At 43.4% G+C, this 23,441-nt stretch overlaps 1 protein-coding gene across 6 annotated transcripts in view; it reads right to left on the reverse strand.

Annotated features, from left to right (window-relative positions):
* Positions 1 to 6,783: 6,783 nt before the first annotated feature.
* Positions 6,784 to 23,441, reverse strand: part of RANBP3L (RAN binding protein 3 like) — a 49,075-nt gene continuing 32,417 nt past the window's right edge. For 2 of the 6 annotated variants that reach the window (XM_077346978.1, XM_077346977.1), the window contains exons 10-15: positions 22,853 to 22,955; positions 22,200 to 22,330; positions 21,177 to 21,297; positions 19,226 to 19,368; positions 17,062 to 17,236; positions 6,784 to 7,061 (exon numbers count right to left, since the gene is read on the reverse strand). In XM_077346978.1, coding sequence (XP_077203093.1) covers positions 7,018 to 7,061; positions 17,062 to 17,236; positions 19,226 to 19,368; positions 21,177 to 21,297; positions 22,200 to 22,330; positions 22,853 to 22,955 — 717 coding nt within the window. In that variant the 3' untranslated portion in view covers positions 6,784 to 7,017. Of the gene's footprint in view, positions 7,062 to 10,684; positions 10,842 to 13,808; positions 13,961 to 17,061; positions 17,237 to 19,225; positions 19,369 to 21,176; positions 21,298 to 22,199; positions 22,331 to 22,852; positions 22,956 to 23,441 lie in introns of those variants that run through there. The other 4 variants (XR_013233011.1, XR_013233010.1, XR_013233012.1 and 1 more) reach the window with 4 other exon arrangements.

A 23,441-nucleotide genomic window follows, 5' to 3' on the forward strand; every position in this document is an offset into this window, starting at 1 on the left:
GTGGGAAGATGTCCCGTGGCCTTACTCGGAAGGAAACCACCAGGGGCTTGATCCTGGGGAAAACAGGAGTGGAGTGAAATGTTCATCAAGTAGATGGGCCACATGTGCAAGTCAATATCCGAGTCCAAGGGCACCTATAAGACCAGCAAAGATTTATTCAAGGCAATAAATATAAATAAATATAATATAGCTTCCTTAGGCAATTGGACAGGGATCATAAGAAGACAGATATAGCGAGGGAGTTAAACTAGCAGTGAACTGGTAAAGGGCATCACAACAGATATGCAACATGATGACGAAGATTGGTTAGTTCCTTGCTAGAATAACAAAATCTGACCTTTGGGTTCAGTTGTTTGCAAAACCATAGGGGATATACAAACGTTGCCACTTACACCAATCTATTGATTATGTTTTCTGTTGAAAAAACAAGGGAACAAAAAAACTAACCTGGGAAAATAAGTCAGGAACCTAAAGGTGGAGAAACGACGTATATTAAAATACAAATATTTATTATTAAGATTAAACAGTTAAAACATAATTAGAGTCTGCAGTATTGTACATACAGTATCAGTGGTTGCACATACTACGACCATAGATGAAACGTGTTTCAACCCTTCTTATGTTTTAATCTTAATATGCACTTAATAAATATTTGTATTTTAATTTTAATATATTTTCTTGTTCAACTCATGGGTTGCTGGTTATGTTTCTGTGCCTGCGGATTAGGAAATTCATGGAGAGGAATACTGGGTGGGAGATGGACCTCAACAGGGTGTAAGCCCATAGAGTCTGACCTTCAAAGCAGCCAGGGAAACTGATCAGTCGTAATCCCAAGAAGTTTCCAGGCCCCACCTGGATGTTGGGAACCCTACCAGATACCTATCCACAGTACAGAAATCTTGATCAGTTAAAAAGGTGCTCCTGTTCAACTGGGTGACTATTCTTTAAACCTAAAAAGTTATTTTAAATGATTTTGTATCATCGACATACTACAGGACATAAGGGAAGGCCGTTCCTGTTATGTCAAAAAAATTACAACCTAAATCTTGGCCTAAGACAAACAAATGGTGGGGGATTAGCTAGATATATGTTTTTATTATATTGCACGTGTTTGGGTTGGACATGTGGTGCAATCCCGTGCATAACAATTCTAAGGTTGTTCAAGCAAGTTCGACAGGCATTCCCCTCAATCTCCATTTTCTATATTGTGTGTTTTGCTGGAATTAAAAAAAAAATGATTCAAAATGGCAATAATGAACTGTCCTGAAAATGTGGAAATGCTGTGACTGAATTCTGGAAAAAAAAGTGTCACATCTTATGAATAGATTATGATGATGGTGATAATAATAATAAAAATTATTAATAATATTTGATCCCAGAAGTGCTGAAGTGTAAATGTGTAAGAAACACAAGCTACAACTTCATTTCTTTTCATTATCCATATACTTAACATCATTTTATTTTCTTTTTCTGTACATCCTTGCTATAATACTTTGCTAGCTTTGTATATGTGAATAATATATTAAAACAGCAGCACACATTTAAAACAGAGTAAGGATATCAAGAGGGGAAATCTTTGTTCGTTTATGCAGCTCTTTTAATTAAGCTAATATGGTTTCCCTATAATGGCATGTTTTAAACTTTTTCCTCTATAGAATTATAGAGCTAAAATGTTTTTTCACATCCTGTTGTTGTTATGTGCGAAGTCGTGTCCGACCCATCGCGACCCCATGGACAATGATCCTCCAGGCCTTCCTGTCCTCTACCATTCCCCGGAGTCCATTTAAGTTTGCACCTACTGCTTCAGTGACTCCATCCATCCACCTCATTCTCTGTCGTCCCCTTCTTCTTTTGCCCTCGATCTCTCCCAGCATTAGGCTCTTCTCCAGGGAGTCCTTCCTTCTCATGAGGTGGCCAAAATATTTGAGTTTCATCTTCAGGATCTGGCCTTCTAAAGAGCAGTCAGGGCTGATCTCCTCTAGGACTGACTGGTTTGTTCGCCTTGCAGTCCAAGGGACTCGCAAGAGTCTTCTCCAGCACCAGAGTTCAAAAGCCTCAATTCTTTGACGCTCGGCCTTCCTTATGGTCCAACTTTCGCAGCCATACATTGCAACTGGGAAGACCATAGCCTTGACTAAACGCACTTTTGTTGGCAGGGTGATGTCTCTGCTTTTTAGGATGCTGTCTAGATTTGCCATAGCTTTCCTCCCCAGGAGCAAGCGTCTTTTAATTTCTTTGCTGCAGTCCCCATCTGCAGTGATCTTGGAGCCCAGGAAAATAAAATCTGTCACTATCTCCATTTCTTCCCCTTCTATTTGCCAGGAATTGAGAGGGCCGGATGCCATGATCTTTGTTTTCTTGATGTTGAGTTTCAAGCCAACTTTGGCACTCTCCTCCTTCACCCGCATCAACAGGCTCTTTAGTTCCTCTTCACTTTCTGCCATTAGAGTGGTATCATCTGCATATCTGAGGTTGTTGATATTTCTCCCTGCAATCTTGATCCCAATTTGTGACTCCTCTAATCCCGCATTTCTCATGATGTGCTCTGCATACAAGTTAAATAGGCAAGGCGACAGTATACAGCCTTGCCGAACTCCTTTCTCAATTTTGAACCAGTCAGTGATTCCATGTTCAGTTCTCACTGTTGCTTCTTGACCTGCATATAAATTTCTCAAGAGACAAATAAGATGCTCTGGTATTCCCATCTCTTTAAGAACTTGCCACAATTTGTTGTGCTCCACACAATCAAAGGCTTTAGCATAGTCAATGAAGCAGAAGTAGACGTTCTTCTGGTACTCCCTAGCTTTCTCCATGATCCAGCGTATGTTGGCAATTTGATCTCTAGTTCCTCTGCCTCTTCGAAATCCTGCCTGTACTTCTGGAAGTTCTCGGTCCACATATTGCTGGAGCCTAGCTTGTAGGATTTTGAGCATAACTTTGCTAGCATGAGAAATTAGTGCGATGGTGCGGTAGTTGGAACATTCTTTGGCATTGCCCTTCTTTGGGATTGGAATGTAAACTGACCTTTTCCAATCCTGTGGCCATTGTTGAGTTTTCCAAATTTGCTGGCATGTTGAGTGTAGCACTTTTACTGCATCGTCCTTTAAGATTTTGAATAGTTCAACTGGAATGCTGTCACTACCACTAGCTTTATTGTTGCTCAGACTTCCTAAGGCCCATTTGACTTCACATTCCAGGATGTCTGGCTCCAGGTCAGTAACTACCCCATTGTGGTCATCAGGGATGTTAAGCTCGCTCTTGTATAGTTCTTCTGTATAATTTTGCCACCTTTGTTTGATCTCTTCTGCTTCTGTGAGGTCCCTACCATTTTGGTCCCTTATCATACCCATCTTTGCATGAAACGTTCTCTTCATATCTCCAATTTTCTTGAAAAGATCTCTGGTCCTCCCCATTCTATTGTTTTCTTCTATTTGTTTGCACTGTTCATTTAAGAAGGCATTCTTATCTCTTCTAGCTTTTCTCTGGAATTCTGCATTCAATTGGGTGTATCTTTCTCTTTCTCCCTTGCCTTTCACTTCCCTTCTCTCCTTAGCCATTTGTAAAGCTTCCTCAGACAGCCATTTCACATCCTGTACAAGTAGCTTATTCATTATTCGGTTTGTACTTATTTGTAGACATTATTTACTTTACACCCACTCTTAAACCTAATTCCAAAATACATGCGTTTTATTATTTTCAAAACACACATTCTGCTTTTTCTCCTTTAGGTAAGACTAGGATTGTGTATTAATATCCACAGCATCCCCCCAATTTTGGGAATAAATGCCATAATCTGAATTTCTTGCTTCTGGGGAAAATGTTGCTGTCATTCTGTATCTTCCAACTATTTGCTAAGCATTTTGTGATCAGAAAGAGGAGATTCTGTTTTTCAGGCTATTGCACCACATTGAATGAAAGAAGAATGACTTTAAAAATGTTAGTCTTCTAAATCCACTGAAGTCAGTAGATTTAGAAGGGTGTAGCTGTGTCTAGGATTAGACTGTTAATTTAGATTCTTTACACCAGGTTTTTGCAGGATTTTACTTGATAGGTTATAGACCTTGAATGGGATTCTTGAGTCAATGGGGAAACACTACAAAGAGTGTTTAATGGAACAACATATGCCCCTATGACCTCTAGCTAAACAGATAAGGTTTATAGCTTTGTATTTGGATAGGAATTGTCCAGGAGACGTCCGGAGTTTGAGTAGCTTTTATTAGTAACTGTTTAAAGGAAGGATTTAATGGTGTGATCTGGTAAATTCCACAGGCAATCTTTGCTTTTGCTGTTACTTGAGCATCCATTTGCACTGATCCCAAAGCCATAGCCCACCGGACTCACCATGATAACCACCCTCTGTTAGCTGGCTATGCTCTTGTCAACAAGAGTAATATTTCCGTCCTTGTAGGAACAAGCATCTCTTTAGCCTTGCCAACTGATTAGTCTGATGTGTTGGTTTATGGCTCAAAGAACGGATTTGTCTTAGAAAACATGTAGAACCTGAAGGTCCTTAGATTGCAGGACGTTCTTCGGTCCCCCACGGATATATATGGAATGTCATTTGGAAGAAATTATTCAGGGCCTTTTTGTAAATCTCTATAACCTGTTGGAGATTTAAAATATTAATCCTTCACTGAAGAGGCCCCTCAGATAACATTGATTGTAGCTATAATCTATTAAAATACGTTGGGAGAACTGAGATTCTATTAATAATTTAGGTGCAGACTCACTATATAGATATGAACAAATTACTTTCCATTTGACTCATGGGTTTTACCACTAGGGCTCCAGCCAGCTTCCTAGAATAATTGTTTTAAGGCAGGGATGGCCAAACTGGCTCTCTAGATGCCCATGGACTACAATGAGCCCCTGCCATGAATATCTGAGAGCCACAGTTTGACTACCTCTGTTTTAGGGTAACACCATCCTGGATGAAGAAGCTCAATCTAGTTCAGGCTGCACTGTCCTTTGGCACCAAATTAATGGGACTGAAAAGGGGTATACAATTGGGGACAGCTGCAGACTCAGGTCTTGATATGTAAAATGGAAAGAAAGGCAGGTAGCCCACATGGCAGGGGAGTTGTACACATTAATTATATTTTAAAAGCACTTTACAAACAAGAAATGCTGTGCACAAAGAGAAGGAACAGAGACTGTCAGACCACAAGATAATGGCTCAGCTTTGTATAATGCCTAAATGGTACAGCGTATCAGCGAAAAAATAGGTACCATTATTAGAAACTATATTTTCCTAAATATATTCCCCCTTTTAAAAAGCAGCCATTTATATCATTTATTGGTTTCAACCAGAAGCTTTGAAAATATTCTTTGGACTATTGTGTATGCAAGACTCAGAGAGACGTGCTGAGAAAACAATACAGGCCTTTAAATGTTGTATGTAAATATTAAAGCAATTACCTTTGGCATGGGACATTTCATATATGTAAGGCAACATTTTCAGCGGGACTTCAGAATGTTTTTGGTGTAACCATTTGTGCCAGCAAAATATGTAACTGTAACAATTTTCTATTTAAATCAGGCAAAAGGAGGGATTTTGCAAATGCTGCTGGCTTGTTACCTGCAGTCTTGAAAGCTTCAGGCAAAACCTAACGTTCACATATTATTCTGGAGTAAAACACTGCAATCCTCTTCAGTGGACTACAGAGTATAACTCTACTTTGTACTGTTATGCTGTAATTCTAAGAACAATTTCTGAGAAGCTAGCCCTGCTGACGAAAGTGGAAGTTATTTCTGAGATCTTTGCTGCCAACTCTGGGTTGAGAAATTCCTGGAGATTTGGGGATGGATCCTGGGGTGGGTCTTGGTGCAGGTAGGGGAGGGAGCCCAGTTGGGTCCAATGCCATAGACCCCACCCCCCTTCTATGCTGCTGTTTTCTCCAGGGAAACTGATTTTAGGAATCTCGATATCATTTGTAATTCCAGGCGACCTCTAGGGCCCACCTGGAGGCTGACAACCCTATAATAGGGTCAAGCAGTGCTAGTCTATTCGGGATCCTATTAAGTGGGACTTAATCACTTCCACGCAGTGCGGTCTATTCAGAATCCCACTCAATGGGGCCGACTCCCAGAAAAGTGTCCACAAAACTGTACTGAAAGTGATATAAACTGAGCATGACCCGCATTCAGTCTTCTAGAGTCACTCCAGTCTAATTGATTTCAATGGGGTCAGAGTAAGTAACTCAGAGTTACCGGAGTAACTCTGCTGAGGACTGTAAGATGCCCTATCCTTGATGTTATATTGATATCCAATAATGCAACAAATTAAACCAAAAATATACAATTTTAATGAAACAGTGTTTATAAGTGTTTGGCTCCATCTAGACTAGGCTGTTGTCCCTTCTAATAAACGCTGCTCAGTAAATAGGTTTTAAGCAGAGAGGGAGCCTATGGAATGGAACATGCATTTCTCATTTATGATCTGCCTTTCTCACTAGGACCGGTTGTATCTACTTGAGAGAGTATGTGAGGGGGAGGGGAATCCCCTCCAATAGCCCTACCATACACAAAGTATTTGGGCATAAATAAGAACCGCCAACTATTAAGATTTCAAATGTTACAAAACTTTTCTAATCATGTCCAAAGTGGATTTTACACAGATTTTCAGAAAACGGCACTGTATAGATAAATATTTAGAAACAACACGATAAATACTGAAATGATGGATTCCATCAATGCAGGGATCTTGTTTTTGTTTTCTTTACAATTGTTCTTAAAGTTCATTAATACCAACATTTGAAAATTGTTTAAACTGTGTTTCTTAAAAAAAAAAAAAACGGGCCATTTCCAAGCCAAGGAAAAGGAATGATGATTGGAATCCTTAAAGTGCATCTTCACAAAATATATTGCTTTCAATGTCCACCGGGAGAAGTTCATCTGGGCCTGCTCAATAACAAAGCAAATGCACAAAATGTCCCCAGACCCATGTGATCACTCAGGGATACAGTTCAGCAAGATGAGTTTCTGTCCCTATTGCTTGAATGGGAAGGTAGTGTGTTGTCATGAACAAACCACGGACTGTCTACGGATCCACTGAGAATGATCTGCGGAAGGAAGCAAAGTTGCTGTTACTTGACGTGATTAATAAAAGCAGCATCACCTAAATCACAAAATGCTATTTGTAAATGAGTTGAACCATCATAAATACTACAGACAAAAACTCAGCTCCCGGCTCCAGAAAACTCAGCCACAGTAATCCATGCAATGGTCACCTCCAGACTGCCTGTCTTTTTTTCTCCATCGAGATAATAGGAGCTCAGGGTAGGGCTTCCAGGGAAACAGTGCAGGTTAAAAGTTTATTTACTTATTTATTTTTCGGTTTATTTCCCACCACTTTCGAAGTCGGCTCATGGCGGGTTACAAAACCTAGGTGCCCACCCTGTGCTTCCAGTCCAACAGGCTTCTGATAAATTAATTTGAAAATTAAAAACTCCCTGCCTTAACATCAACAGTTTAATTGGTTGCTCTTAAGAGCCAGCATGGTGTAGTGGTTAAGAGTAGTGGGTTCTAATCTGGAGATCCGGGTTTGATTCCCTGCTCCTCCACATGCAGGCAGTTGGGTGACCTCGGATTTGTCACAGCCCTGATAGTGCTTTTCTGACCAAGCAGTCCTGTCAAAGCTTTCTCAGCCTAACCCACCTCACATGGTATCTGTTGTGGGGAGAGGAAGGGAAGGTGAGTGCAAGCCACTTTGAGATTCCCTTGGGCAGTGAAAAGCGGAGTATAAAAAACCAAGTCATCGTCATCTTCTTAAAACCAGCCATGAATCTCCAACACAATGCAGGGAACTCCCCCATGGGGACAATTCCCTGTTGGGGATTCTTGCCACTATGAAAGTAGAGGGCTTTTTAAGCGGCAATGGAGATTTCTCACTGACCTATTCTCTGTTCTTTTCTCCCTGTCCTCTGGCAACCCCCATTTCCCCCATATCCACTGGATGTTTTTTTAAAAACAAAAACCAGAATCAGTTATTTTAAAAGTTGCAAAATTGTTCAGGGGAGGATTGGGGGGGGGGAGTTCCTGATGTCACAAGTAGTGTTGTGCATTTCCATTGTGGAGAAAGAGACTGGGCCTGTAGTGCAACAGGGAAAGTGGGCTCCAGTGAGATCTAGTGATGTCAGCAGCCATCCAAACTCCTGGGAAAGGTCACATAACCCCCGGGGAGGTCTTGTGTAAACCCAAAATTCCCCAGAACTCTGATTGGGGATCCCTGCTCTAGACCCACCAGAAATTAATTAAAAGGTGGGCTTTAATTTGGAGAGGAAACTGAAACATTGCAATTAAAGTCTTCATAACACTGTTTGAAGAGCCTCTTGTGGCGCAGAGTGGTAAGGCAGCTGTCTGAAAGCTTTGCCCATGAGGCTGGGAGTTCAATCCCAGCAGCCGGCTCAAGGTTGACTCAGCCTTCCATCCTTCCGAGGTCGGTCAAATGAGTACCCAGCTTGCTGGGGGGTAAACGGTAATGACTGGGGAAGGCACTGGCAAACCACCCCGTATTGAGTCTGCCATGAAAACGCTAGAGGGCGTCACCCCAAGGGTCAGACATGACTCGGTGCTTGCACAGGGGATACCTTCACCTTTACCTTTAACACTGTTTAATGTTAATCTATTGGGAAAGGAGAGGTTTTGGTTGTCGAATTGATGGGGGTCTATGCTTGATGAAATGTTGCAGGATGAGATAGAGATGTTTTGGCAAAAATGAATTCAATCGCATCTTACTCAAAGTGAACAAACAGCTGCTGTACACTAAACATCCCTGTGCAAAATGAGCTAGGAATGTCATCTCCATAAAATGAAGTGTGGGGCTATTGTTTGGTTTTACGAAGAGTGTTTTGAAAGCAAACGCCTTGCTATTCTCCGTGGGAACGATTCATGATGGGAAAAATATTTTTAGCTCAGTTGCATTGGTCAACATCCAGAAGCCAGCATGTAGGATTCTGTTCAACGGAGGTACCTACTTTCAGTCTGCTGTGTTGGGCTAAAGGTAGCTAAGGCTAAGTACCTTCGAAAGAAATAGGGTACCACAATCTAACTTGCCCCATTAGTTCCAAAGGAACTTCAAAGGGCCTATGCAAATTTACACAAGCTGTTCCTGTTTAAATGGGCATACTTTCAAAGAAGAGTCCATGCAATTACAGCCTTAGCCTTAATACAGTGGGAATGTGGCCACAGAGTGCCAGCCAACCAGCTAATAATCCTGGTTTTGGAGGTGGAGCAATCCAGTTGCCAAGAAACCACCAGGATCAATGCCACAGTAAAACTGAGATTAGACTCCTGTAGTCTATCTGCTGCTAACCATGGAGTTTTGTCCCAAAACCAGAGTGTCACCAGGTGATTTCAGCACATTGTGTTAAAATGCAGGATTCTTCCAGGTTTGGGTAAGTTTGGGGGGATGAGGTATGTCTGGAGTGGGAGACCCCTTCCCAGACCAGTCACAGCCTATTCATGGCAACCCAGCAAGGGGCTTTCAAGGCAAGTAAGAAGCAGAGATGGTTTGTCATTGCCTTCCTTCCCTGTCCTCCTTGGAGGTCTCCCACCCAAGTACTAACCAGGGCTGACCCTGCTTCACAGCCAAAAGAGCCAGCTTGGTGTAGTAGTTAGGAGTGCAGACTTCTAAACTGGCATGCCAGGTTCGATTCTGCACTCCCCCACATGCAGCCACCTGGGTGACCTTGGGCTCACCACAGCACTGATAAAGCTGCTCTGACCCAGCAGTGATATCAGGGCTCTCTCAGCCTCACCCACCCCACAGGGTGTCTGTTGTGGGGAGAGGAATGGGAAGGTGACTGTAAGCCGCTTTGAGACTCCTTCGGGTAGAGAAAAGTGGCATATAAGAACCACTTCTTCTTCTTCGATTGGGCTGTAACATGCTGCCTTCCTTTCTCTCACCAGGTTCCAGTTAAGTCATACAAACTGTGCCATCCAAAATGGACAAACTGGCATATATACATAGATAGTCAGATCACTAATGAGATTAGGGAAGTCTGAATAAAAACAAGGAAGACAATGCTGTTTTCTCAGGAATAGAGCAGTTCTTAGTACAAAGCTGGAACTGCTCAAAGGGTTAACTTCTAACTGGAACAGAACTTTCAAACACAAAGCAAGGGGGAATTTTGAGCACTCAGCACACGTCCATTCATGCCTGCCAATTTTTCAAAGGCCTTACTCATATGGTTACCCTTTTGTATGTCTTTTAGACCAACTTTAATCCTTCACCGGTGAAAGTACCAGAGGTTACTCTTGCATTCTCCATTACATGCTGAAGAGGCAAGCTATGTTTCTTTAAAATTTAAAGCTAAAAAGCAGTTTCCCTATTCAGCAATTCATTTGAAACATCAATAACCCCTCCCCCCAGCTATTTCTGAACAAACAGAGTGATCCCAGTATATTTAGATCATAGCCTAGGAAACAAAAACACAGCCACTGAGTTTTTATTCAAACTGTTTTAAACAGCCTCTCCCACATTTGTAAGGTAAAAGAAAAATGCAGCGGTCCACAATGAGCAAGCCAGCCAGAATGGTGGTCTTGAATATCAAGTGGCACTCAAGTGGTTATAAGAAGCACATCTTTAGAAAAAGTGATCAAGAACACCATCTAGCATCGTTCCAGAAGAGGAGGAGACCCTTTATTATGTTGCAGCAAAAAATAAACAGGAGTTTTGTGGCACCTTAAAGCTGGGAAATTTCTGGAGATTTTGCGGGTGGCGTTTGGGGAGGAGAGGTAAAATACTATAAAGTCCATCTTCCAGAGCTGCCACTTTCTCCAGGGGATCTGATCTGTCATTTGGAGATCACTCATAATACCAGGAGATCTCCAGCCACCACCTGGAGGTTCAGAAATACAAAATGGGGTACACAGTGTATGGCAGTTATACAAAAGAAGGAAACTCACAGTGTAGTAATGACACAACTCAGTAAGAGTTTATGCACTATGGAGAGAGGTTATCCAATGCTTTAAAAGCACAAACACAACACTGCAATACTCCAAAAGTGTGTAACGGTAGGGATGCCACTGGGAATTTGAAATACAAACAATTATAACATAAAGGTAAAGGTAAGGTAAAGGTATCCCCTGTGCAAGCACCAAGTCATGTCTGACCCTTGGGGTGACGCCCTCTAGCGTTTTCATGGCAGACTCAATACCGGGTGGTTTGCCAGTGCCTTCCCCAGTCATTACCGTTTACCCCCCAGCAAGCTGAGTACTCATTTTACCGACCTCGGAAGGATGGAAGGCCGAGTCAACCTTGAGCCAGCTGCTGGGATCGAACTCCCAGCCTCATGGGCAAAGCTTTCAGACGGCTGCCTCACCACTCTGCGCCATAAGAGGCTCATAATTATAACATAGCTGCAAAAAATACAGAGTAACATCAACCATGTTTCCACCGGTATTCAATATTAAAAGGAAACATGTAAAAATGAAGCTTACTGCACAAGTGACTAGAACCCTCTCGAATAACATTCATATTCTAATGAAGACCTTCATGATTCTGTGTTATAATGGTTAGGGTCCACTGAAGAAGCCGTCACAAGTAAAACACAGGCTCCACCAGTTCCTCATTTTGGAATTTCCAGTGGCATTCCTACAATTACACACTTCTGAAACACTGCACTATTGTCTTTGTGCTTCTAAAGCACTGGATCAAGTTTTTCCAGGTCGTATAAACTCTTGCTTAGTTGTTACTACACATAGTTTTCTTCTTTTGTATAACCACCTGGAGGTTGGCAACCCTGTGTTCACCTCCCTTCTCTCTCAGCTCCCTCCCCCGTTATGAAGAAACAAAAGCTGCAAAAAGCAGGGTAAAAAAAATCATGAAATACAGGAGGTAAAGTGAAAGACAATTATGTCAAAGGAAAATGCAATCAAGACAACCACAGCGTTCGTTCATAACAGGAGTAATCGGTGATGATTCCATTTCTCTAATTTTGTGAAGCTAATAAACAGGAATCCCAAGCCCTTATAAGCTCATTAGTAGATACTGCCAAACTCCTTGATGCATTCTAATCTAGCATTTCCATGCTAGAGGCTTCCTTTGTAGATCTGATGTGGAGCATAACCGTTTTAACCATCCTATCAGACTTCCCAGCAGATCTGTTTACAGAGCTAAAGGTAACATCCAATCTGACTAAAGACTGCTGATGTGCAAGTTAAACAGTCATGTTGACAAGCAAAGGTCACTGACCCGTGATTTAGAGAAAACATTCAAGGGTCAGCAGGCAAAGATAAGTGACCCCACGGGCCTTGGGAAAAACCCATATAATAGTACAAGTGCTCATTTTAATGGGGTTTTAATGGGGCACAGAAGATCCTGTCAGTGCACCAATGTATTAAACAGTGCAGTAACTCATGATGAGTCCTTTCATTTTGCTATTTCTGAATCCCTAGGTAATTTTATCTTCATGTAATTGCTAGATGCCCCATCTGAGGGACCGTCGCTCTCAATATGTTCCCCGGAGACCTTTGCACTCTGATAATATCAACCTGTCGGTAATCCCTGGCCCCAAAAGCATTCCTCAGACCTTGACCAGAGGACCAAAAAGGCCCTGGCTTCAACCAGGTAGAATGAACTGCCTGCTGAAATCAGGGCCCTGACTGAGCTGTCAAGTTTCTGCAGGGCCTGCAAAATAGCTCTGTTGCACCAGGTTTATGGCAGGGGCCATAGTTATTGGGAATAATAAAGGTGTCCCTCTCCCCGCTCCCCCATTTAAGATTTTCCCAATCCAGTTAGGCTGGCGGAGGGCAATTAAAGGGGAAAGATATTGGTTTATTTGTATTATGTATTGTAAACCACCCGAAGCCCACTATCTGGAAGGAGTGGTATAGAAATTCATTAAATAAATAAACCTTGGTGTAACCCCCTGACTTTTAAAGCCTTGCTTTATTTGTTCTGACTTGGATTTCTTCATTCCATTCATTTTTCAAGCCAGGTTAGCTTGCTGCTTGATGCTGCTAACCTTCAAGATTAGGAGGTCAACATTTCTTTCTTGGCTTGAGTACTTTTTTTCCCCTTGGCTTTACCACTAAAGCCAAATTGTCAGGTCATTGCAAGGGTATTTATTACCTGTCTCAGGCAGAGATCTTTAAATATCACCCGCAATGTGTTCATTTTAACTGGCGATGAATGAGATCAAGGTAATGGTGCGGAGAGAAAATGGTTAACCCCAACCTTGTGCCTAAACACTGATCTAGAAAACATTAAATTATTTGCATAGCTCCTAAAATTTGATCTGTTTTGTCCTTGATGCATGCACTGGGCACACATTGGCAAAATCTGCTAATATTATTCTCTAATATTAGAGGATTTCATAGGCTACACTGGTGTAGAGATGGAAACCCTTATGGGTAATAAAATTTCAATAATCAGCAACTTCATTTCTGCCCCCCAAAATTGCATTAGTCCTTGCCTAGCTAATCCATTTACACAGGCAATTTGCATGTCTGTAAAAACCATTTTGCTTTCCTCTGGGAGCAATAGCTCCTCAGCAGTGGAAAGCAGATTGGGGACCTCCCTTACACATTCAATTTTTCAGTAGCGGCCATTTCCAGAATTTGGGTCAATGCCATCCACGGCACGGCCGGGGGGAAGAAACCACAAATTCACACCTTATTTTAAGATTATGAAAGTTTACAAAAAGAAACAAACATGAATGCAGGCCCTTTATAGTCTTACAGAAACACCACATTCTGTTTAGAGAAGAAAATGTCTCAAGCTTGATCTTAGGCGACACTGGAAAAGGGTGACAAGCAGTATAAACTGTAGCATTTGTGCTGAAATAAATAAGAAACAGTGTTACCAGAAGGGTTCTCGGGCAGCTGCCCATCAGTGAGAGCAGTTTTTCGGACAATGGAGGGATTCATATGTGATTTGGCCACCAGAACGTGGGAGAAAATGTCATGCTCCACCTGAGGAGTCACGGAGGTGTGAGGACGGCCAGCAGTTTGGAGCCTGGAAGAAATAAAGAAGCCCTGCTTAGGGTTGCCAACTCAGGGATGGGAAATGCCCGGAGACTTTGCGGGTGGAGCCAAGAGTGGGTGGGCTTTAGGGCGGGGAGGGAATTTGGAATCCACCTGCCAACGCAGCCATCTCTTCCAGGGGGATGGATTTCTAGTCTGGAGATGAGCTGTAATTCCAGAGGATCCCCAGGTCCCACTGGGGACTGGTGTCCCTAGCCCCTGTTTATTACAACTGTGGCACTCCCACATGCCAGAAGAGCATGCAAGAAAAATCCTCTGAGTATGTGCATTCACCATTTTGTATCAACAATGTGTTTTCCAGCAGCATTTGTGCCTACCAAACCTGGAACAAACACATTCCATCCTGCACACAGGAAAAAAGTGAGCATACATTTGATCACTTGTAGTACACTTTCCCAGTACACAAGGTAGAAGTGCCAAACTTGTAATGACCAAAAAGACAGAAGAAACTGAAAGCTGGCTGGAAGTGTTAATCTGTATGTGTGTGTGTGGGGGGGGGAGTTTAATTCAACTCAGATACATGTTACTTATAACCTGGGACGTACTTCTAGCGCAGGGGTAGTCAAACTGCGGCCCTCCAGATGTCCATGGACTACAATTCCCAGGAGCCCCTGCCAGCATTCACTGGCAGGGGCTCCTGGGAATTGTAGTCCATGGACATCTGGAGAGCCGCAGTTTGACTACCCCTGTTCTAGCAGAACCAACCCTGTGTCTAGCCTAAGCAGATCATTGGGTACACAATGAGGTACTCCAAATAAAGATCTGAAATATTTAGACTGGATTACTTCTAGTGTGTGGTAGTCCTTGTGCAGACATGTCTATGAACCTGAGTTGAAGAACCACCTTATCCTGAAAGACATATGGTATCTTAAACATGGGAAAGCTAAGCTGTCGATGAGCCCTCCTCTTGGCCGGCACCCCCTCCTAGTGAAGGAATTCCTCTTGAGGGGGAGGAGCCAGGCAGCTTCAATATGATTTCTTGTTGAAGTCCACAGGCGATCACTGCCTATTAACAGGCGAAACAGTATTAGCTATCTTTCAGAAGCTTCATTATAATCTCTAACAAATCTCTAGCAATGCTCTTAATATAAATACTGTCGTACAAACCCAATCAGGACTTCTAAGGAGTTAATTAGTCTGTCACTGAGTAATCCTTACAAGATGTTTGTGATGCTGCGATGTACTGTTGCACATGTTGTTATATGCACCCCGTTTCCTTAGGCCAGACTTTCTTAGTTTTTGGACCATTGAGGCGCACAACAATCGGGAAACGCTGTGGAGGCGACCAGCGTCATCGCTCCTCCGTCTCTGCCCGCACCACCCCCTTCCGCCCACCCCTGCCGCATGCCACTGCTGCCTGCTATTGCCTGCTACTGCTGTGGGCCACCACTGCCCATGGCCACCAACCTAACAATCCCGCGGATGGGGACAGGTGACCCCAAATGGTGTCAGGACCCCAAGTTTGAGAACCACTGATATAGAGCCTTTTCCGCATGTGCAAACTGTGGCTGGACAGCCTCCGAATGTTGGCGACATAATCAGGCTCCTCCACATGACGTCGCCTACATTCAGAGGCTGCCCAGCAGCCGGCTCACAATTTCCCCATTTTTAACTTGTGTTGCGGTAAATTCAGAAAAGTGGGTTTTCCACCCTAAAACGTGCAAGCCACAGTGACTCGGGAAAGCTCCTACTTGGCAATAAATTTTGTTAGTCCATAAGGATTCTTGCTGTTTTCTGTCGCTACAGACAGACCAACATAGCTACCCATCTATCTAGATAACATATAGTTGGATGTGAGTCCAGGAACACCTTATAGACCAACAATATTTCCTGGATGTAGCCTTTCAAGACATAACACACCATTCTTATATGTAGAAGAAGAAGAAGAAGAGTTGGTTCTCATATGCCACCCTGTGAGGTGGGTGAGGCTGAGAGAGCCCTGATATCACTGCTCGGTCAGAACAGCTTGATCAGTGCTGTGGCTAGCCCAAGGTCACCCAGCTGGCTGCATGTGGGGGAGTGGGGAATCAAACCTGGCTCACCAGATTAGAAGTCCGCACTCCTAACCACTACACCAACCTGGTCCTATTATTAATCAAAGTTGGCTAGAAGTGGGTCTGCTGCCTTGCAGAAGTGCCTTTTTGCCAAAGGGAGGAAGACCATAGACTGTGGTGGAAAGAGTGGGCATGTCGCTGCTAACTTACAACAGCCTGGTATGATTTTCAAAGCAAGAGGTACACATTGTTGGGTGGCCTCAGCATAGAGACTCTGGACTTTCTGAGTGGTCTCCCATCTGAGGATTAATCAGGGCTGACCCTGCTTAGCTTCCAAGTAGTGACAAGAGAAGGATAGCCTGGGCTATTCAGGTAATGGTACCATGGACTACATTGCTACAACCAAACATGTCTACTTACATTGCCGATTTTACTAGGACATTCAGAATATGTACATTATCCCAATGCTGTCCCGCTATCTGGGAAAACAAATTATTTTTACACTTCTCTTCTTGCCAACTGTTTCAATGAAGCTTTCAAGTTTCGCAGCTTTGTTGTGTTTAACATAGCTGAAGAGCACAGTCTTAACATTTTAATAATTTTATTATTACTATTAATTGTACATTTCCTGTACAGAATATCTATTTTATCCATCCAGTAGGTATTATTTATTGTTGATATTCTTGACTGCTGATCTCGGATCATCATCATAATAAACTAAACTAAACAGTAGTCATATTATTTTGAACATGTGGCTTGAGTAGACTTTGCCTGACCTTAAAATCATAGAATCATAGAGTTGGAAGGGAACTCATGGGTCATCTAGTCTGACCCCCTGCACTGTGCAGGACACTCACAACCCCATCGCTCATCCACTGTAACCTGCCACCCCCTTGAGCCTTCACAGAATCAGCCTCTCCGTCAGATGGCTATCCAGCCTCTGTTTAAAAATTTCCAAAGATGGAGAACCCACCATCTCCCAAGGAAGCCTGTTCCACTGAGAAACCGCTCTAACTGTCAGGAACTTCTTCCGGATGTTGAGACAGAATTTCTTTTGCAGAAAGAAAGCTTGGCTTACCTGATTCCTTGTCCTCCACAGGAGTTATTTTTTCAGTCTCTTCTTCATCACTGTCGCAGTTTGGCAGCTCCAGATCCCCCTGGCTTGCATCACATCCCTGCTCAGCAAAGCTCCTTAGCGCCACCAGGCGATGATGGATCGCTGCATACAGAGAACCAATGTCTTTTGAACTTGCCTGCGCAACACAGACACACACAAAAAGGGGAGGATATTTGTATTAGAAACTGTTTCTCTGGCTCATTAATGAAAAAGATGGACCACAAGATTCTAAAAGACTCCCACGCGGAACAAAAGTTATTGAATTAAAGACTTCATGCGCAATTCTAATAGGTGTTCAGACTGGGCCATACTCTGTCTAGTGATACATACACTGTAGGTAGAAGTGGTTTCAGGATTTGCAGGGCCCGTAGTACCAGAGCCGTTTAAGGATTTGTGGAGTAGCAGAGTACAGTTGCAGTGGGACTAGTTAGACTGGGGGCAGAGGGGCTCACCACAGTGTTTTTAACAAGGGGAAAGGGGGGAGGAGAGAGGCTATGGCCCTGATCCATGGGGAGAAGGCACTTTGCGGGGTCCTTGGAAGTGCAGGGCCCATAGTACATGCTACACGTTCTACATGGATAAACTAGCTCTGACTGTCGGTCTGGAAGCATAGGACACCACACGTATTTCATATGATGACCGGAATAGCCATCCAATCCCAGCCGGCTTATGGTAACTCCACAAGGTTTTCAGGGCAAGAGAGGAACAGAGGTAGTTTACTATTGCCAGACTTTATTTTGCATCCCTTGAATTCATTGTTAGTCTCCCATCCAAATAATAACCAAGGCTGACCAAGCTTAGTTTCCAATAACTAATGAGGTCGAGCTAGCCTGGGCCCCAAGTCAGAGCTATGTTTTATATAACTCTCAACAAAGGTTGCACATTCTTCCATAAGCATGTACACCCCCAAGTACATGCTCTTCCTTTCTCCCTTTTTTTGAGCAGGATGGATATGCTACATTGGAGATGTGTATACAGATGTAGGCACAGAGTGGTAAGGCAGCAGACACGCAGTCTGAAATCTCTGCCCGTAACTCTGGGAGTTCAATCCCAGCAGCCGGCTCAAGGTTGACTGAGCCTTCTATCCTTCCGAGGTCGGTAAAATGAGTACCCAGCTTGCTGGGGGGGGTAAACGGTAATGACTGGGGAAGGCACTGGCAAACCACCCCATATTGAGTCTGCCATGAAAATGCTAGAAGGCGTCACCCCAAGGGTCAGACAGGACCCAGTGCTTGCACAGGGGATACCTTTACCTTTACCTTTATACAGATGTAGAAGTGTAACACCAACTACTTTACCAGTTCTCCAGTGTGCATGCAGGGTTTCCAGGTGGTGAATATATGCACAAATATTAATCCAGTCAAACTCTAAGAACCTATAGAGGACTGTTCTCCAAGCCATATTACCAGGGCTTGGCAAAGAGTACTGGTGGATGGAGGGAGAATCACAAAATTCTTTACCACTGGATTTAATCTCTCTACTCATGGGTTCAACATATTAAAATACACCATAGCTTGTAGGTTGTGCAGCCTGGAGTGCAACCACTGGAACAGTATTTCATGCTTTTCATTTCAGCCACCCCAAGTAAGCCAATACATGTCTTTATCGGTCAGTGCAAGACTGCAGCACATTCTGCCAAATTCTGCCATGTCAAGTACATGCATTTTGGGGCAAATCAGTAAAATCTGAACAGATTAGTGGAAGGCAAGAGGGACAGAATGCCCATGTGCAGCTAATAAGAGAAATAAGGAAGAGGTTGAGCCAAATGAACTCATATATTTATATGTAGGGAACGCTAGCGGGGAAGAATCCGTAGGTAGGAGTTGCACATTTTCATCTGTAATGTATAATTTACATTTTTATCCAGATAATGGAAAAATTTCCTGTGTCTTCCACAGTAACCAGTTTGAGGATTGCAGCTCAGACCAGTTAGAAAAAGCTTGACAAATTGTGAGTCAGTGTCCTCATATAACCCACAGAACTTAAATTAGCATGATTAAAGGGCCATCTTTTCTTAAACATTTCATGGTTGATCAGCTCCTTTAGGTTTTGGAGGAGACTGTACTAGGCTACTGACACTTAAGATGAAGAGGGGAATTTCAGTCCTTTTATTTCTGTCTCTCACCTGTATTAGAAACACCTTGACAGACTGGTCCTCCAGATCTGTTGCTGTGATGCACAGACTCTTCCGGTTTGCTCTCCGTATGATCATTTGGATCCAGAGTTTAGCATTCAGGATGAGTCTCATACTGCCTTGATTCCGCATGACTACAGCGAAGAGAAACTGAACATTAAAACAGGCAGTGAAGCCAACGACTTCATTTAATGCAGTGCTTCCAAATCAAGGCTCTAGCACAAACATTCCTGGGAGTAACCCCCATTGAATAAGATGGGGGCTTGCCTGGAGTAGACCTGTTTCAAATTGTTCTCTAGGTTACTTCTATTACTTCTATGATCTTGGTCATTCAAATCCATAAGGAAGGATTTTTCTTTTTAACTCCCATCAACATATAGGAACATCAAATAATATCACTGTATTTTGGAAACATCTCAGAATTGGACATTGCGGCATAACAAAATACAGTTTAGGAAAATAGAATCCTTATTAGAATGTAGAATTCTTGAGAGCCAGTTTGGTGGTGAAGAGCAGTGGACTCTAATTGGGAAAACTGGGTCTGATTCCCCACATCTTCACATACAGCCAGCTGGGGGACCTTGAACCAGTCACAGTTCTTTAAGATCTCTCTCAGCCTCACCAACATTACAGGGTGTTTGTTGTGGGGAGAGGAAGGATAAGCGATTAGAAGCCCCTTTGAAACTCCTTTGGGTAGTAAAAAGGGGGTATGAAAAAAACAGCTGCTGTTTCTTCTTCTTCTTCGAAGCTCAGTCATCCAGTATTCTATACTGGATTAAAATTCAGTAAATATGGTAAAAGAGCCTCTTGTGGCGCAGAGTGGTAAGGCAGCAGACATGCAGCCTGGAAGCTCTGCCCATGATGTTGGGAGTTCAATCCTAGCAGCCGGCTCAAGGTTGACTCAGCCTTCCATCCTTCCGAGGTCAGTAAAATGAGTACCCAGCTTGCTGGGGGGTAAACGGTAATGACTGGGGAAGGCACTGGCAAACCACTCCGTATTGAGTCTGCCATGAAAACGCTAGAGGGCGTCACCCCAAGGGTCAGACATGACTCGGTGCTTGCACAGGGGATACCTTTACCTTTACCTTTAAATATGGTAATCAAACAGGCTTCCTTGGGAGGTGGTGGGCTCTCCATCTTTGAAAATTTTTAAACAGAGGCTGGATAGCCATCAGAGGGAGAGGCTGATTCTGTGAAGGTTCAAGGGGGTGGCAGGTTATAGTGGAGGAGCGATAGGGATGTGGGTGTCCTGCATAGTGCAGGGGGGTTGAACTAGATGACCCAGGAGGTCCCTTCCAACTCTATGATTCTATGATTCTAACCCTGAGGGGACAGCTCAGTCTAGCATGACCTCCTCAGATCTCAGAAGCTGAGCAGGGTTGGACCTGATCAGTATTTGGGAGGGAGACTACCAAGGAATACCAGGGCCGTATCGTAGAGGCAGCAATGGCAAACCATCTCTGAATGGCTCTTGCCTGGAAAGCTCCACAAGGTTGCAATAAATCATTACAACTTGAAGGCAAAAAAAAAAAGAGGGGGAAAAAGCTAAACCAGCAACAAGAAATATTCCTAAGCTATCGCTGGAGAAGAGCCTAATCAATGCTGGGAGCGATTGAGGGCAAAAGAAGAAGGGGACGACAGAGAATGAGGTGGCTGGATGGAGTCACTGAAGCAGTTGGTGCAAACCTAAATGGACTTCGAGGAATGGCAGAGGAAAGGGAAGACGATTGTAAGTGAGAGTCCTTTGGGTAGAGAAAAGCCGCATATGAGAACCAACTCTTCTTCTTCTTCAACTCCATTGCAGCATAGAATGAAATGTGCAGAACATGCATCAAGCCAGACAGTGGCTTTGATATTTCGATGTGCCCTTTGTTGCTTAGGATATTTTTAGTTGCATGGTCTGCATTAACAATGGCCTATGGGAAACAAATTTGATTCTTACCCAGTCTTGACTGTAGCATCCCATATTGGCTGCTGGATGTGTCGTTAAGTCTCAAAGAGCCACTCCCTCTTTCAGTCCAGGACATTGATGCTTTATTAAATAAGAACAGCTGGCAGTTGATCTAAGGGGTGAAAATTTAATGGAAATGGTTAATCGGTGCATATTTTTGGTTTTTTAAAAAAACCTGTGTCATATATTAGTTATTATGCAACGAAAATGTCACGCTCCTTTTTTAAAGGAAATGACAGTCAAATTATTGCAGATGCATGTCAAGTGCATTCAGTGACAAAACTTGAGAGTTTTGACAGACCATCGGCTTCGCGCCTGCCGATTGGCCCGGCCGATTCCCGCCCTTCCGACAAGGAAGCAACTGCGAGCCACGCAGAGCGCGGCTCGCAGTTGCTTCCTTCCCAGCGGCCAGATGTGTCGGGAGGCGCAAAGCGCCTCCCAACGCGTCAGGCCACCGACCCAGGGAGCCCCCGACGTGATGCGGTGAGAGGCGCGAAGTGCTTCTCGCCGCGTCAGGCCAACGGCCAAGGGAGCCCCCGGCAGCCGCGCTCCGCCCGACTGCCGGGGGCTCCCTAACCTATTAGTTGCAGCGGGCTTGATTACTAGTTAAGCCATAATCCTGCCTCAGACCTCAAGCTCAGTCCTAGGGAGGTCTACAGACACAACAGATACTTTGGAGGGTGGTCTTATGGTATTGTACCCCCACTGATACCACTCTCCCCTGGCTTCCATCATAAATTTCCAGAAGTTTCTCAACCTGAAGCTTACTGCCCCCACCCCTGTTTCCTGGATTGGGGGGGGGGGGGCATGGCAATCAAAGATGGTGGATCTGCTGCCTTCAGAAGGGCAGGGAGGGGGGCTGACAACACAAGGTACTGCTGTAACCACTTCATTTCATCTATTGGCTGCTTTGGTGATGATTTCCTCTCTTCTCCATCCAACATGTTTTCAGGCCCATTTCCTAAATAAATATTGTGGAAATGCTCATAACAGGACTTCTAGGAAAAGTCATACCTGCAACACATTGTGTTCTGATTCTTCTCCAGTACTAACTTCGACTTTATCTAATAAGCATTGCTGTGTTGGTTGCTTGGATGCATAAGCAGCAGCTGATTCTACTAGTGTTGTCTTCTTGACCATTGGAGCTGCAGGGAAATAAAGGAGGAGAATAGAAAATACTAAAATTCTTACAAGAGAAATGTATTGCAATAACATAATTGCCCTAGCTTAATTTTGAGTCAAAAGTAGATTGAAACATTTAACTAAAAACTAGCTTGGACAAATATATCATTCAATAGGTACTCAAATATGTTAGTTATTGAAAAATCAAGCAAGTTTAGGGGACTTTAATGGTGCTTTCCTCCCAAAGGTTAGCTGTTGGCCAGATTTATATGCCCTTCTTCTCAGAAGGAGAGTTGTTTTTTATACCCTGCTTTTGACCTAGCTGAAGGGTTTTAAGGCAAGAGAGTTCAGAGGTGGTCTGCCATTGCCTGCTTCCGTGTTGTGACCCTGGTATTCCTTGGAGTTCTCCAAATCCTGACCAGGGTAGACCCTGCTGAGCTTCCATGCAAGACATAAACCCCGCTTAGCTTCCAAGATCCCACTAAGCTGGGTCATCCAGGTCAAAGCAGTGAAACTTATACTGTTTGCTACAGTAGAACACCTACTTGTCCATGGAGAACTGATAGGAAAATGAATTGTGAATGCAGCTTCTTCTTCACAGTTATGTGACTTGCTTGCAGAATGAAGCTCTGGCAATTGCTCGGGCCTCTAAGAAAATTGGAGAAAGACGTTACAACTGAAGAAATGGAAAGAGAGGCATTGAAGCATGTCAAACATGTACAATGAAAGGCAAACAAGAAGAAGCTGCATCATAGGATACTTGATGGGGATGAAAGATGGGCAATATACTTTGGTTCTCTGATTTTAATGGAATGGGTTAACATGCGGCCCTTGTAAATCTCCTGTAAACACAATGTCAACACAGTCCAGTGAGAAATTCTTCTGCACACTGACATGAAGGGGAACGTCCCATGGAATTATGTCCTACAGAAACAGAATTTGGTGACATTTAAGTTATATTGTCATAACGCTGTGGCATTAAGGTGGCCAATTGAATGGGGCAGGGGAGAGCGAATGTCCCATCCTTCTAATGGGGGGATTAATGAGTGGACATGGGCAGTTGAAGCTTTCTATGGTGAAAAATTAAGTAACTGGCTGATAATTGCTGGAAGATCAAACTGATATTAAGGGACA

Source organism: Paroedura picta, chromosome 7 (assembly GCF_049243985.1).
Source record: "Paroedura picta isolate Pp20150507F chromosome 7, Ppicta_v3.0, whole genome shotgun sequence".
NCBI lineage: Eukaryota > Metazoa > Chordata > Lepidosauria > Squamata > Gekkonidae > Paroedura > Paroedura picta.